At 59.4% G+C, this 15,183-nt stretch overlaps 2 protein-coding genes across 6 annotated transcripts in view; both read right to left on the reverse strand.

Annotated features, from left to right (window-relative positions):
* Window positions 1-3,966, reverse strand: UPK3BL2 (uroplakin 3B like 2). The gene is made up of 6 exons (XM_059414643.1): window positions 3,736-3,966; window positions 2,172-2,324; window positions 1,757-1,976; window positions 1,179-1,255; window positions 806-926; window positions 1-273 (listed from the first exon to the last, which is right to left on the reverse strand). The coding sequence occupies exons 1-6, from the start codon at window positions 3,854-3,856 to the stop codon at window positions 165-167; spliced, it is 801 nt and encodes a 266-aa protein (XP_059270626.1). The 5' UTR covers window positions 3,857-3,966; the 3' UTR covers window positions 1-164.
* A 10,450-nt stretch (window positions 3,967-14,416) lies between these two features.
* UPK3B (uroplakin 3B) overlaps window positions 14,417-15,183 on the reverse strand; it is a 4,494-nt gene continuing 3,727 nt past the window's right edge. For 4 of the 5 annotated variants that reach the window (XM_059414649.1, XM_059414648.1, XM_059414652.1 and 1 more), the window contains one exon: window positions 14,417-14,950. In XM_059414649.1, coding sequence (XP_059270632.1) covers window positions 14,791-14,950 — 160 coding nt within the window. In that variant the 3' untranslated portion in view covers window positions 14,417-14,790. The remainder of the gene's footprint in view (window positions 14,951-15,183) is intronic. The other variant, XM_059414653.1, reaches the window with a different exon arrangement.

Genomic DNA, 15,183 nt, shown 5'->3' on the forward strand with positions numbered 1-15,183 from the left:
TCGGGGATGCTGGGGACATTTATTTCTGACAAGGACAGACCCAACTGGGGGCAAGGACCCCCTCCTCCCACCCTCACTCAGAAACGCTCTCTTCCCGGGGCTCCCGAAGAGGCAGGATCTGTAGCTGGGACCGGGGCGGAGGCTGAGGGGCAGACGAGGACCCCTCAGGAGCCCCCCGTGGCTGGAGGGCTGGTCACGTGGTGGGTGTCATATCTTCTCACGCACACCGACTGCTCTGGGCCCGAAATGGGAGTGGTCCCGCAGGTGTCATAGCTTCAGGGGAGGGGAGACAAGATGAATTTAGGGCTCACACCAAGTCCTACAGCTTGGAGTTCTAGGCATAGGAGCTTTGGGGGAAACTGAGGCTCTGCTGCTCTCCTGTCTTCCCCACATCCAACCCACACCGGCCTTCCCCTTTCCTCTAGGAAGCTGCAGGCACCGCCGGTTCACCAGGCCCCAGCATCCGAGCTCCAGATGAAGTTTGGAGGCAAAACTCAGGACTTGAACTAAAAGCCATTCTCGCCTTGGATGTATCCCACTGGGGTGTCAGCGGCGAGCCCCCCCACTCGCAATTCCGGCTGCCGCCGCCAGGGGGCGAGTGAGGCGCGCTCCAGTGTGGACACGCCCCTGCCCCCACTGTCTCCCGCGGGGCCACGGGCAGGCGAGAGGGACAAAGGAGGAGTTCAAGCCTGCGCACACACACCCGCCACCTGCGGTCTTCTGGGGAGGGAGGGGGAGGGACATAAGACGTGGTTCCAGCCAGAGACCCCACCCCTCCCAGGGGGCCGAGACCCTGTCCACTTACCAGGTGTAGATGAGCAGAGCCAGGAGGGCGGTGAGGAGGACAGCCAGCAGGACAGACAGAATGGCGATGATGACCACGGTGCCCGCGCTTTGGGGCCCTGGGGCAGCCTGCAGTGCCTCAGCTGAGGGGCGTGAAGGGGGCGCCCCAGGGAGGAGAGACTTGACCTGAGCAAGGGGACCTGGAACAGCCTCCAGACCCACCCTCCCTCTCCCCAGCTTGGGGCGCCCAGCACCTGCAGACAGCTCAGTGGTAGTGGTGCCTCTGATGGGGGGCTGGCCCATTCTCCCCAGCCCAGCCCAGCCTTGGGAGCCCCCGCAGGCCCCGCGGCCCCCAGCCCCAGTGTTTGACCTCATTTAGCACCCCCCCCCCATACCTTGCTGCAAGCGGGTCTCGCTGGACCACTCCGTCTCAGCCACAGGTCCCCTGTCACTCATTACCAGGAACTTCACTCTGAGAAAGAGACCCAGGATCGGGGGTGAGGCCTCTGGCCCCTGGCACCTGTCTGTGTGACCCCTTGACTCCCAGGGCCTGGGGACTACGGGGAAGAGGAGACAGGACCTAAAAGCCAGCCTTAGAACCCTCCAGAAGGGGCTCCAATTCCAGTTGTGACATTTCCCAGCTGTGTACTCCTGGGTGCCTCCTTCACCCTCTCTGGGCCTTTAAAGTCCTCACGGAGGAAATGTGTGTGTGGAATGGTCTAGATCCCCAGCACTCAGCATCCATGACTCAAGCCCCGAATGAGGGGAGATGGGGCTGGGGCACACCCTGTCTGGACAGAGAAACTCCACCTGCTGGGTCCAGAAGGCCTGTGGGGGTTGAGGCTCAAGTGGGGGGCCCTGGCTGGAGAAAGAAGGGAGACTTTCCCCCAAGACCTCCCTGAGGACCCCTGGGAGCTGCCCCAGGCTGAGGTTAGGGCCCCCAGGCTGAGGTTAGGGTCCCGCGGTAGCTCACCGGTAGGGGCCCGGGCCTGGCAGCGGGGCGTTGCAGCCCGGTTTGGCCAGGGAACAGCTGGTGTCGTTGCCAACGCGGAGGACGCGGAGCTGGTTCCCAGTCTGGTTGCCCGGATAGAGGGCCCGGTGGGCCATCAGTGTGAGGTAGTAGCCCCTCCGGGGGAAGTCGGCAGGGGCTGGGATGTCCTCAACCCTCTGTGGGGCTGTGAAGCTCTGGGTGGCTGAGGGTAGCCGCCCGTCAGATGGCGCGGGCTGCTGGGGGCAAGGGGTCCACCCCCTCCCGCCAGGCCAGACAGCCCTCCTGCCACATCCCACTCCCAGACCTGCCTCCCCTCCCCCCATACCTGCCGCTCCTCCCAGGCTTCCCGCCCATCTCACGGAGGGATAACCAAGGCCTGTGCCCCCGCAGCACCCACCATGGCTGTGGGCCACCACCAGCCAGATGGCGTCCAAGTCAGAGATGTTGAGGCGACTGAACTGGCCCCTTGGCTGCTCCAGCGTGAAGGTAGACTGGGTGAGGGTCCCTGCCAGGCTGGGGCTTGCGAGCTGGGGCACATAGCGGATGTGCTCTGGGGCAGACAGAAGGGGCTCAACAGGACAACCAAGCCCCCACAGCCCAGTCTGAGGGAGGAGTCGTGGTCCTGGAAGCCCCAACCTGAGGGCCCAGTCTGAGGGGGAAGGCACAGACCGGATTTGGGATTCCTGATCTGAGGGAGGCCTGGAGGCTTCTCCCGGAGGCTGTGGGCAAACACTAATGCAGAGGGCTCCCTAACAAGTCTGTGCCCGTGGGACACGGGTGGGTGGCCTGAGGCCAGCCCCTGCCCCCTGCCTTGCTGACTTACTAGGGTTAGGCACTGTGGGAGGCCAGGAGGGAGGTCCTGCTGCACCTGTCACTGGGGTCCCTGCCTAGGGTGGGGCCTGGGGAAGGCTTGGAGGCACAGGAGGCCCCGCCCCCAGCAGCGTACACAGTCCTAGGGAAGGGGTCTTAGGCCTCGTTGGAGTGAGACTCTGATTTTGGGGAGCCTGAGCCTAAACCCTAGACTGGACTTGACAGGCTCCAGTGACCTTGAGCTCTGGCACTCCACCGCCTCCCCCAGGATCCGGGCTGGTTTGCCTAAAGAGAGGATTGAGGGGCTTGGAGGCTGAGGGGTCACACAGGAAGTTTCCCACCAAGACCCCAGGCCCAGACGTGGGCCTCCGGGAGGTGTCCTGGCTGAGAGGGGGGGATTTCCTCCTCCCACCCCGCCCCAGGCACCTTCCCCTTCTGGATCTTCTCTCGCCCCGGGGCGGGGGTGGGGGGGTGGGGGACAGGGGTGTGGGGGGGGCGGGGACTCAACTTCGGTGCCCAGAAGGCTCCCCTGAGGGCACTGCCCCTCCTCTCTCCAACCCCCAACACTGAAGGGCAGCAGAAAGGGGAGGCGGCTTTCCTGCCAGTCTCCAGAAGCCTCTCCCTCTTGGTATGATTCATTTCCATTTCATTCTGCTCCAAAGGGTCAAGGCCAGACCTCTCCTTCCTCAGAGCCCCCGCTTCTGTCCCTGAGGCCCCGGGGACCCTGCATCCAGCAGGCACTTACTGTCCACTTAACGACGGAGAAGGAGCGGGGAAGCCCAGATGGGGGGAGCTACCCCTTTAAGCGCCTCCAGTTTACGAGCCCACAGTGACCTGAACCCCAGGAAAGCTTCCTTGGGGGGCGCTGTCCTTGTCTTTAAGTCTCCCCTCAGGGACAGGAAGGAAGGGAAAGAGGGGAGGGGGGAACCGGTGAGAATGGATGGGGGTTCAGGGTGCGAACCCTAAAAAGAGGGAGGAAGCATTGTCCACTCTCCCGTGGGGACAGGTGTCTGTCTTGTGACCTCTCTGGTGGGCCATCTCTCCTGACCCACCCAGGACCCAGTCCCCCGACTTGGGGCTCGGGAGGTGGCTGGGGGAGGTGGTCTGTCTCCCGAAGCCAGGGGCACGGTGCCCCGGGCCCCTTCACTCACCCAGGCCCGTCCCTTGATGGAGGCCGGCCAGCAGCAGCAGCAGTGGCATCAGCGGCCAATACTGACCCCGACTGAGGCCCACGGGCAGGCCGAGCATCTGACCGGCTGCCTGTCCCAGCATCTGTCTCCAGAGTCCCAGAGGCTCGACTGTCGGCTAGGGGATGGAGGAGTCTGCTTCTGGTACTTTCTGCCTGCTCCTCCCAGGTGCCCCCTCTCCCCAAACAACTGGTTGGACAGGTTCGGGGCAGAATCTGCTGGCCCTACGGATCTGGCACCCCAGGGAGAGGTCTGAAAGGAACAATCAGCAGCTGGGACCCAGGACAAGCCCGGACCCTCCCAACCCTGACTCCAGGAGGGCCTGGCCAGGGAGGGCCCCCAGGAAGGAGGCGGTAGCTCCCGGTCCAGGGAGCCCCAGTGACAGCCCTGTCAACAGTCCCAGCCCGGCACCTAGAGCGCCCCCCCCCTGCCCCCCCCCCCCCCCCCCCCCACACCGTGCTGAAGGGAGTTACCCTCCAGGGGCTTGTCCAAGTTCGCCCAGCCAGCGTGGGGGCAGAGCCTGGATGGGGCAGTCACACCCAGAGGCAAGCTCGGCGGCACTCCCTGCAGCCCGGGCTCTGGAGAGGGGCTCCCCAACACCACCCGTCTTCCTCTCTTTATCCAGGGGACCCACTCGCTCTTCTTCCTCCAGCTCTGGCTGCTGCCAGGACAGGGCAATTCTTCCCAGGACAGAAGCGTCCCAGATGGGGTCTGGGGCCAGGAGAGGGGGTGGGGCTGAGCGCCTACTGACCGTCTTTGACCCGGATTGGAGCAGAAGCCCCTCATGGGGTTCCCCTGCCCCGAGCACCAGCCCTCCTCAGCCCAACCTCTGCCCCTGGCCAGAGCCAGTCTCCTAAAACCCAAACTCCTTTGGGGACTGCTTTAAAAAACATTTACTTATTTATTTATCTAATTTTTTTTCTCCTGAATATTTATTTATTTGAGACAGAGAGAGAGAGAGAGCACATGAGCATGAGTGGGAGAGGCACTGGGAGAGGGAGAGAGAGAGAATCCCAGGCAGACTTCACACTGAGCACAGGGCCCAATGCGGGGCTCAATCTCGTGACCCCGAGATCACAACCGGAGCTGAAACCAAGAGTCAGACCCCTAGGCAATTGCAGGACCCAGGCGGCCCTCAAACACATTTTTGAAACAATTATAAATATTCTCGAGTTATTATAATGCATTTACATGCTATTGGATTGCCAGCCCACATACCCTATTTTTTCCCCCAGAGTTCTTACATGATGCCAATTACCTATTATGGTGAACTTCAAAAGGCTTAAACACTCCCACCTGCTATGTAATTGCCTGCTGGATTTTTTTTTGGAAGATTTTATTTATTTATTTGACAGAGAAAGAGAGATCGCAACTAGGCAGAGAGGCAGGCAGAGAGAGAGGGGGAAGCAGGCTCCCTGCTGAGCAGAGAGCCTGATGCGGGGCTCGATCCCAGGACCCTGAGATCATGACCTGAGCCGAAGGCAGAGGCTTCACCCACTGACCCACCCAGGCGCCCCAAGCCTGCTAGTTCTTTGTGACTACCTCTACTAGGACATGCCCGCAGAACGTTTCAGACTTTTCAAGATTTGAAATCACTGCATTTCCATTTGTGATTGGCTCAGCGCCTGGGAAACGGGGGGCCAAAACCAGAGCAAAAGCTCAGGGAAGGCCGAGGAGGGCAGGGTGAGTCCGGGGGGGCGTTGGGCGGGGGGGGGGGGCGGATTGTCTGCCAAAGGGCCACCGAGAGGACCTCTTCAAGGCTTCTGCCACTCAGCCAGTGTTTCCCCAGGCCCTGCTACTTTGCAGATCCCAGTGACCTTCAGTCCTACTTACCCCAGGGGCTGGTGCTGCAGAAACGCCCTCTGGTTGGCCTCGGCCCGTCCCCTAAACGCGCGCCGGACCCCGGGCCGCACCTCCGTCTTCCAGTCGCTGTGAGGTCACGTGCTGTTAATCTCAAGTGCATCCTCACTGCGTACACCTGTGCCCTGCTTCGGGCCCTGGCCCTCCCATACTCGCGGGGCGCAGGGAGGGGAGAAGGAGAGTGGGGGGCCCAACCTGAGGGTCTGGGTCAGACCCAGCCCTGGGAGGGCTTTAAGTCCCCCGCTTTTTATTTTTGTAAACTTCTTTTTTCTTAAGATTTTATGTATTTGTTGGACAGACGAGATCACAAGCAGGCAGAGAGGCAGACAGAGAGAGAGGGAGAAGCAGGCCCCCCGCGGAGCAGAGAGCCCCATGCGGGGCTTGATCCCAGGACCCCGGGATCATGACCGGAGCCACGGTCAGGCTCCCTCTCTCTACCTTTTAAAGGCATTGAGAGGGGTGCCTGGGTGGCTCAGTGGGTTAAAGCCGCTGCCTTTGGCTCAGGTCATGGTCCCAGGGTCCTGGGATCGAGCCCCGTATCGGGCTCTCTGCTCAGCAGGGGGGCCTGCTTCTCCCTCTCTCTCTGCCTGCCTCTCTGCCTACTTGTGATCTCTGTCTGTCAAATAAATAAATTAAAAAAAAAAAAAAAAAAAAAGGCATTGAGAGCGGACATCGTAACAGGGAGAGCTTGCTTCATCTTCTTGAAGGCGACTCATCTCCTGGGCTCCCCAGAAGTGGGCAGGGCGGGCATTCTGACTGATCTCATTACACAGATGAGAAACCAGGGCCCAACAGAGAGAGAGAGGCCCTTCCTGCCGCCCGGTGGAGACTGGCCCCAGGTCCAGGTCCGGCCTTCGCAGGACTCTGTCCCTTTCAGATCTGTGTTGCCCCGGCGGGCCGGTGGGAACACGGTGGCCCACACTCTCCTGCTCTGCACGTGGCCCTGAGCTTTCTTTTGTATTTTCCCTCTTCCTGCCCATGTCCCTCCCTCTCCTGCCCTACCACCAGGCCCCCTCTGTCCTTGGTTTGGTGTGTGTCCCCATATCACTCCCCTGGGGCTGCTGGGAGATACACGGTGGTCTTGGTCTGCGGCGCCCCACACTAGGAGCCCAGAGGGGTATCTTGGGTTCCCACAAAGAGCTCTGCCGTGGTAGACGAGAAATATGCTTCTGTTTTTCATAACGAGCCCCTCTCAACCACACCTGAGTTTATGTCAACGAGGTGACATTTGGAATGTCCTGGGAACCCCAGGACGGGGGCTGGTGGCCCAGGGAAGCAGCCTGAGGAGAGGACTGGAACTTTCTGCCTCTTCCTTCCTACTCCCAGAGACAGGACTTGGGCTGGTGGTTGAATTAATCCCCAGTGGCCAATGGCTTCATCGATTCGATGAAGCCTCCATAAAAACCCCAAAACTGGGACGCCTGGCTGGCTCAGTGCATAGAGCACGTGGCTATTGATTGTGGGGTCGTGAGTTCAAGCCCCATGTGGGGTATAGAGCTTACTTTAAAAAAAAAAAAAAAAAAAAGGCAAAAACAAAACAAAAAAAGCCCAAACTAGAAAAACGTACCAAAAATATTCTTTTTTCCCCTAGTGATTTGAAATGCCATTTTTCTCATGCACCAAGGACAGAGGCAATTCTCAGGGTCCCCTCTCAGCTTAGCCCAGGACAAGCTCCCATACGTACCAGGGGTGTCCGCAGCCCACGCGGGGTAACACCGGCTCACTTTGTCCTGCCAAGCACAGGTATGAGGTCCCGATGGAGGGCTGGATCCCAGAACCCTGGGATCTGGACCTGAGCCGAAGGCGGACGTTTAACGACTGAGCCACCCAGGCGCCCCATCAGGGCATTTCAGCCACAGCAACTTTACCCTACATGCTACTCGACCACAGTATACATGATTTCCCCCAGCTCTACTAACTGCCTGTATTGTTATCTGACGAATGCCTCTCTTCTGTTAATGGTAACTCCCGCACCATGTCCCCAGCGCCGGGTCCGGGGTCTGGCACCGTAGCTGTGCTCAGGGATGACTTTGATTGCGAATATTGTGCCCTCCCTGCTTTGTGGACCCGGCCAGTTGGCCCGTGGGTACCATCTTGCTTTACGGGATTGGACTGACAACTACCATGTTGTGGCCTCAGGGTAGAACCCAGCTTCTCTGCTGTGTCCCCACTTCCTGGTCCAGTTATCCCCAGCCTCAGTGACTCCTAGCATAAAGGGTGCGGGCCCAGAATGTCCAGAGGGACTGGGTGGGGTTAGGGGGGCATGCCAAGCCCGATCCAATTGTCTGTTCCCAAGGACCTACTTTGCCTTGTACCTTTGGAGTGACTCATGGGACGAGGTAGGCCTTCCGCCAGCCCCCAGACACAGAGCAGCCGTCTAAAGGCTCCCAAAGGCCCACCCAACTCCATGTCCCCAAACAGGCCCCAGCTCCGTGGCAGCCATCACAGCCTGTCCTGTGGAGGTGCACAGGGAGAAGTGGGGCCCTTCCAGGGGCGGCCAGGCTCTTCTCCGCCCTCCCCAGCAGAGCGATGCCCCAGTTAGGCTGTCTGGGGTTTCCTGGCACAGACAGCGGGAGTGCAGGTGACCCAGGCCCTTCCCCCGGCACCAGCGTGCCCTTGGGGCCACTCCCCGAATGCTGACAGAGACCCCTCCGTGCCAATATCAAGGGGGAAAGACCCCAGAGTTCATTGATCCCACCCCGGTCCTGAATCTTTCTACTGCATGGTGGTCCAGCCCCTCCCAGGTCTGCTTGAATACCCCTCAAGACAGGCAGCTCACCACCTACCAGGGCTCATTAAAGCATCCCATACCTGCAATCATAAACCAGAAGGCTCTTTCAGTAGGGGAATGCCTCCTTTGAGTGGAATCGCACAATTTGGGGGCCAAGAGGCCAGCGACCCGGGCTCATTCCTGACCCACCTAAGCCTTGGGTCAAGTCCTCCCTGCTCTGGGCCTACATCACCCCAGCCGGACACAAGGCAGCTGGAGGTTGGAAAACTGACGCCTTTTTAGTCACTATGTCCAGTGCACCTGCTGCACTGTTTACTGAGGGGCTACTATGTGCCAGGACTGCTGTGGGCAGAAGCTCTAAAGGCAAAGTGGGGGCTGGGGAAGGGTGGGTACCTTACCCACTCCTCCCTCCAACAGGCCATCAGAAGACCCCACTCAAAAGAGGTACCCGGGGATGTCTGATGACCTGAGCCCCCTCTCAGCGCCCCATTCCTCCTGCCCATCCCCCCCACCTGTACATCATAGCACTCTGTGCCTTGGGGGGCTCTCCCACTGCCCCGGCCCCATGGATTTGGGGCTCAGTCAAGGACGGGGTTCCAGGCACAGGGGTCGGAGGTCAAGGCTGAGCCTGGGGGTTCCATGAAACACTCGTGGGGGCTCTGAGCCGAGCAGAGGGAGCAGGGCTGGAGACCAGGAGGGAGACGCCAGGATGACTAATGAGGCATTCCTCTCTGTCCCTCAGGGAGAAGAATGGTTGTCAAGGGCAACACATGCTTTCCCGTGGGTAACTCTAGCCTGTGTCACACACAGGGAGTGGGGTTTCGGGGAGGAGGACTGGATGGAGTGTCTGAGCCTAGGAGCTGCGAGGTCTTCACTCATTTTGTGGAGGAGAAACTGAGGCCAGAGCAGGGCTATCTGGTAGGGCTCCCCCAGTAAATTCGGCAGAAAGGACAGTCCTGGGCTTCTGTTTCGTGCTCGGGGCTCTGCCCTGGGAGTCAGGGGCGTCCAGGCTGGACGCAGCGCGGGGTTGGAAGGAGAGGGACTTGACATGGTTCTAGAAGCTTCTGGCTTCTGAGGGGCTCAGGGAGGCCACCCAGGAAGCCGGGCCAGGGACAGTGAGCAGGCAGACCCCGGCCTACACCCAAGTGCTCTACCTCCACGAATGTTCTCGCCCACCGGGCTGTATGGCGGGGGGGATTAGTCTCTCGAGCGGCTGTAGCTCAATGCCGTAGACCGGGGAGCTCCAACAAGACTCGGGGTGCCGGGCCGGCCCAGTCGGAAGAGCCTGCCGGCCTTGTCCTTGTCTCAGAGTTGTGAGGTCAAGCCACGTCGGGCCTGGAGCTTATTCAAAACCAAACACCAAGTGTCTGTTTTCTCACTCTGGAAGCCAGTGGGCAGGGTTGGGTTCTCCAGAGACCTCGCTCCTTGGCGACCTCACGGCTGCCCAGTGGCGGCCTGGTCCCATGGTCTCTTTCCTCTGCACGTGCACCCCTGGTCCCCGTGTCCTCACCTTTTTTTTTTTTTAAAGATTTTATTTATTTATTTGATAGAGATATCACAAGTAGGCAGAGAGGCAGGCAGAGAGACAGGAGGAAGCAGGCTCCCCGCTGAGCAGAGAGCCCTATGCGGGGGCTCGATCCCAGGACCCTGAGATCATGACCTGAGCCGAAGGCAGAGGCTTTAACCCACTGAGCCACCCAGACACCCCCGTGTCCTCGTCTTTTATTGAGACACCGGTAGGATTGGATGACGTCCCACTCGAAAGACCTTACTTAATCTCCCCTTTAGAGATCCTACCTACCTCCAAATACAGGAGCATTCTGAGGCACTAGAGCTTACAGCTTCCACATAAGAATTTTCCACAATTCCGGCTCTCAAGTGCATGTGCCTCCTTGTGTGGGGGGGACACTCCCTAAGGACAGGGACTGGATCGGAGCCCTCTGCATGGCCTGGAGGGGGGAGGTCTCTGGGCTGGGTCCCCGGGGCCATTGTCCTTCCCAGAAGTGGGGACTCCAGGAACCGCCGCCTCAGCCCACAGATCACTCCCCCCTTCCCTGCGAGGGAGCGATGGGGTGGGGTAGGCAGGCTGCAGAGGGAGGAGAGAAGTGTGACAAATCCAAGGGCTGGACGCTGGGGAGGCCCTCGCTCCCCCCCACACATTGGCCCTGGGGGCCCTCCTAGAAGGCCGACAGTCACGGAGCCCAGCAAAGTTCCAAAGAGCCCCCAGTGTGTAAAGCACATCCCCCATCCGCCTGGGGTCCAGCCGCCTTCCTGGAGGGACAACTGTCTGTCCAGCTCCTGCCACTCCCTTCGTATGTCTGGGACACTGCCTTTCTGCTCCGTGTCCTCCTAGACCCAGCCCTGGAGAGTTCATGAAAAGGTGTCCCTCCTCCACCGGGACCCGGTCAGCCCCTCACCCACACCCAGGCCCGCCTGCATGGCCCAGGCTCCCAGGCAGCCGGGCTCCCCACCAGCCACACACCCACCGCAGACAGAGGAGTGGGTGCCATGGCGAGCCCTCCCGGCCCAGGCCGCGGCTGCCATGCCCAGCTTCTGGACACGACCAGCCCAGAAGCTCCCACCGGGGGACCCAAGGAATGCAGTTTCTCCTGCGCTGGGATTTCCAGCGTGATCTCCAACCCCAGCTCCCTCGGGCTTTCCAGGAGCTTCCTAATCTCTTCTAGAACATTCCTTCCCCACTGAGCTCACCAAGGTTGGTTCCTGCTCTTTGTGGCTAAGAACATGCCGGGGCCTGGGGGCCGGAGAGGGGTTTCCAGGCCCTGTGGAGATGGTTTCCTGGGTGGGTGAGAGACCCCACTTCTCCCACCAGTGGAATGTAGTTCTACCCAGTGAAAAATGATTAAGAAGCGATTTATCCAAATGAGAGGAACAGCGAGTGAGGGGACCCATGACAGGCAAGTACATGTCGGGGCTTCTGGTTTTCTTCCCCCCAAATTTTGCCAGTCACAAATTTTTGCTGGTCACGGGGTTTTTCAGGATGATTCAAATGTTCTGAAGTTGGTTCTGATGCACAACTCTGTGAACATGCTAGAAATCAGCAAACTGACCACTTTAGGTAGGTACATTGCACGGTATTTGAATTATATCTCAACGAAGCTGGTATTTTTTTAAAAGAAGGCAAAGATTTATTTGCCTTTTATAAAGTGGTCAGTCAACAAACGTTCATTAAGCACCTGCTGGGGAGCCAGGCACTGCGCGAGCTTAGCGCCGCCACGGAGAGCAAACCAGACACACGATCTCCATCTTGGAGTTTCCAGTCCCATGGGAGAGAGGCAAAACTCACCCTTTTAAATGTCTAATCATAAAATAGAAAACATGCAGCAAAGGGAAAGAACAGGGATCCCAAGAGAGCTGAAAGATCAGGAAGAGCTTTCCTGAAAAGGAGACACAGGAGCTAAGGGATGATCTGGAGGAGCAAAGGAGAGAAGTGTTTTACACTGAGAGGGGAAAGCAAGTGCAAAGGTCCTGTGGCAGGAGGGCTGAATAGACACCCATGTGTCTGGAACACAGGGAGCAAGGAACAGATCAACAGGGTCTCAAAACTGAGACCCTGAGATGGTGAATCTAGATTCTAGTCTTGCAGTGGGAAGACTCTGCAAGTTTTGAGCAAAGGTGGACACGATCAAGTTCAGAGTCCGGCCCCTCTGCATGCTGGGAGGAGGCTGGGTGTGGAGGTCAGGAACACTGATGTGGAAAGACAGCTAGAGACGGGGTGGCTGGCTGGGGGATTGCAGAGATGATGGGCAGGAACGCGTGGTTCGGAAGCAAAGAGGAACAAAGTGAACCCAGAGGGTGAGAGGGAGCGGTGATGCCCCCCTCCCCCGGTTTCCACCTGCTGTCATCCTGATTCCTTTGATTTTTGGCCTCATGAGTCATCTGTGAGTCATCACCCCCACAATCTCCGCTGTTTTTTCCTTTTTTAACAATGAACTTGTTTTTAGCCACTGGATTTGAAGGCCTTTCCTCAAGTACAGTCCTGGGGATAATTTAAAAGGCCATTTAATAAAAGATTCACCATGACATGGTGGTCATTACAGACTGTGTTTGTGTTCGAGGCTGTCACGGGCTGGCCTGCGCAGTGTGGGGTTCAGCTGGCGACCCTCTCTGGAGCATGACTCTGGGGCCTGGTCTTGTCTCCCCGGGGCCCAGTCGGGTGGGGCCCATGCTGGGCCATGACCAGTCCTGCTTCCCCTTCTCTACGTGGCTTCTGCGACACCCTGGCATCTCTGCCGCCACAGCCCTGAGCCGGAACACCGCCGTGCGCAGGGCTCCCAGGAAAGCCTCCCGCTGACCTGGGGTAGGCGGCCATCCATGTAAAATGTTAACTTGTGAACGTTCTTCCAAACTCCCCCATTTGCTAAGGTGGCATCCCCAGAACCCCCTTTTTTGGGGAGTCTGCTCTGAGGCAGGCTGGGGGACAGAACCCCTTGTAGGACATAAAGCGCCTCCATTTTGCAGTCACAGACACACACACACACACACACCCCGAAACCCAAGAATGGCCTCTCCTGTGGCGTCTCCTTCGTCTACGAAGTCCTGTTCCACCTCCCGAATATTCTGGAATCCACCTCCTCCTCTCCAACTCCCTTTGTCTGCCCTGGTTCGGGCCTGGTTCCATGTGCCTAGAACCCCAGGCCAGTCCCCCTCATCCTGGCCTCCAGGCCCCTCATCCCTGCTGCCAGCCGCTGCGCCCACAGGGTGAGCCCTTTTACCCCTGGACTCCCCGACTCTCTCTCTCTGCCTCCCTCCTTCCGCCCCTACTTGACTCACTTCCATGTGCCCCTCAAGACACCCCTCCGAGGCCACCCTCGGGAAGCCCCCTTGACCTCCAGGTGGGGTCGCTTTCTTCCCCTGGGCTATGTGTTACCCACTGTGCTGCGACGTGTGCCCTGGGCACACATGGGGCATGGCTGGGGCTGTGTCTAGGATCAGTATAAGCCACGAGAGGGCCCTGGGACACATAAAAGCCTGGGGTGGGGCAATTCCTGTTCCTGCTCCATCCTCCCGCCCCGGGCTGGCTCATTCCTGTCTTCCTCCTCACCATACCCCCCTGGGCAGGCCCCGAGCTGGGTGTCCGGGCGTAGAGCGCCTCTCCCTCTGGTGTTGGAGCCAGGCCTGGACAGGACAGTGGGAGGCCGGCTCTGCCCGACAGAGCTGGTGGGGGGGGGGGGCACTTTGAACCCTTCTCCGATTCCAAGAGCCCCAGACGGTCCCAGGTTCCATAGCAGCAGAATTTCAAAAGTGGCTGCCCCAAAGGGCTGGCTCCCATGGTCCATGTCACCCAGGACCCTGGAGCCTGAGCTCCTGACTGCATATGAATCTGCTTCCGCCTGCACCTGGAGGAGGTCTTGCGGCTGGTGGGGGTGGACAAGTCACGGAGCCCTGACCTCCGGGGACCCCACTGAGTGGCAGCAACTCTTCCGCTTTGGGTCACTGCGGCAGCCCGCCAGCCCCCGGTGTCCCGCCGCTCTGTGAATGGGAGTGCGCATGTGCGGGGCTGGACGGCTGCGGCGCGTCGGCGCCCCCGTGTGGCCACAGCAAGAACCACCGGCCTTGCCAACAGCCGGACGCTAGCAGGGAGGGGGTGAGACCCCTGCACAGGACAGAGCAAGGCTCCCTGCACCCCGCTCCCGGAGCCCGGAAGCTCCTGGTCAGGGCGGCCTCTGCACATTACCTCTAGCCTCTCCCTGATCCTCCCTGGGGAGGGCAGAACAGGAAAGGCAAAGGCAGGGCCGCTAGCATTGCTGATGCGGGAAACCAAGGCAGAAGAAAAGTTATTAAATTTCCTTACTAACCACAGCGCACTGAGAAGTCCTCGAAAGGGGCAGAGTGACATTCCTGTGGGGACTCAGCTGCCTGGATGTTGACATTTTGCTAAGGGCAAAGGGCAATCTTAGCTTGACCCCCCCAGGACCCCGTAAGTCTACTTTACACGTAAAAATTCATCTGGCAACTTCCTTTATCTCTAAACCCTCAAGATACACGTTGGCAATCATCCTCCAAGCATATGACGCACAGAGACACATCGAAGAATCTCGTGACAGTTTTTACTAAACAGTAATAAATGACCTTTTCCTAACAACAGCTAGCCCCCTCAGGACCCTGGAGACCTTGCTTCCAAAATTCCTTAGAGACTTACGCTCTCCCTAAGCCCTCCCAACTCGAAAGTATCTATAACGGGCCACTCCTCACCACCCCGGTGCTGCTCTCCCTGCCCATGGGTCCTGTCCCTGTGCTTGAATAAAACCCCCTTTTTGCACCAAAGATGTCTAGAACCCTGACATCTGTCCTATATCCGTGGGACTGTAGGCCGGGGTGAGGAGGAGGGTGCAGGGGCTGGGAATGACTACCACGTCCTTGTCCCCACACTGGCCACAGCCACGCACGCCCCAGCCACAAGGGCCAGGCTAGGGGCTGAGGCTGGGGAGGGGGTCCAGGCCAGGCTCACAGCCCACGGGCAGGGTGGCGGCTTCGCTTGGTGGGATGTGGTGGGTCATGTAGCGCTTCCCCATGAAGGAGCCAATTCTCAGCTGCTCCGGGGCCTCCTCCGGCCACCACAGGCTGGAGCTGGATGGGAAGAAGAGGCAGCACTGGGTCCCCGGTCCTCCCGCAGTCTGGGTCCCCGGTCCTCCCGCAGTCTCTCTCTTTCCTTCCTTCTAGAAGCAGCTGCTGGCCCACCTCCACCAGGTGGTTGCCCTGACTACCCCAGTATCAGGTCTCTGAAGTGACTGAGGGCTCCTTGGAGAGAAAACAGGCCCAGGAGGAGAAAGGCCGGGGGGGGGGGGGGGGCCCAAGGGCAG

This window comes from Mustela nigripes, chromosome 11, assembly GCF_022355385.1.
Source record: "Mustela nigripes isolate SB6536 chromosome 11, MUSNIG.SB6536, whole genome shotgun sequence".
Lineage (NCBI taxonomy): Eukaryota > Metazoa > Chordata > Mammalia > Carnivora > Mustelidae > Mustela > Mustela nigripes.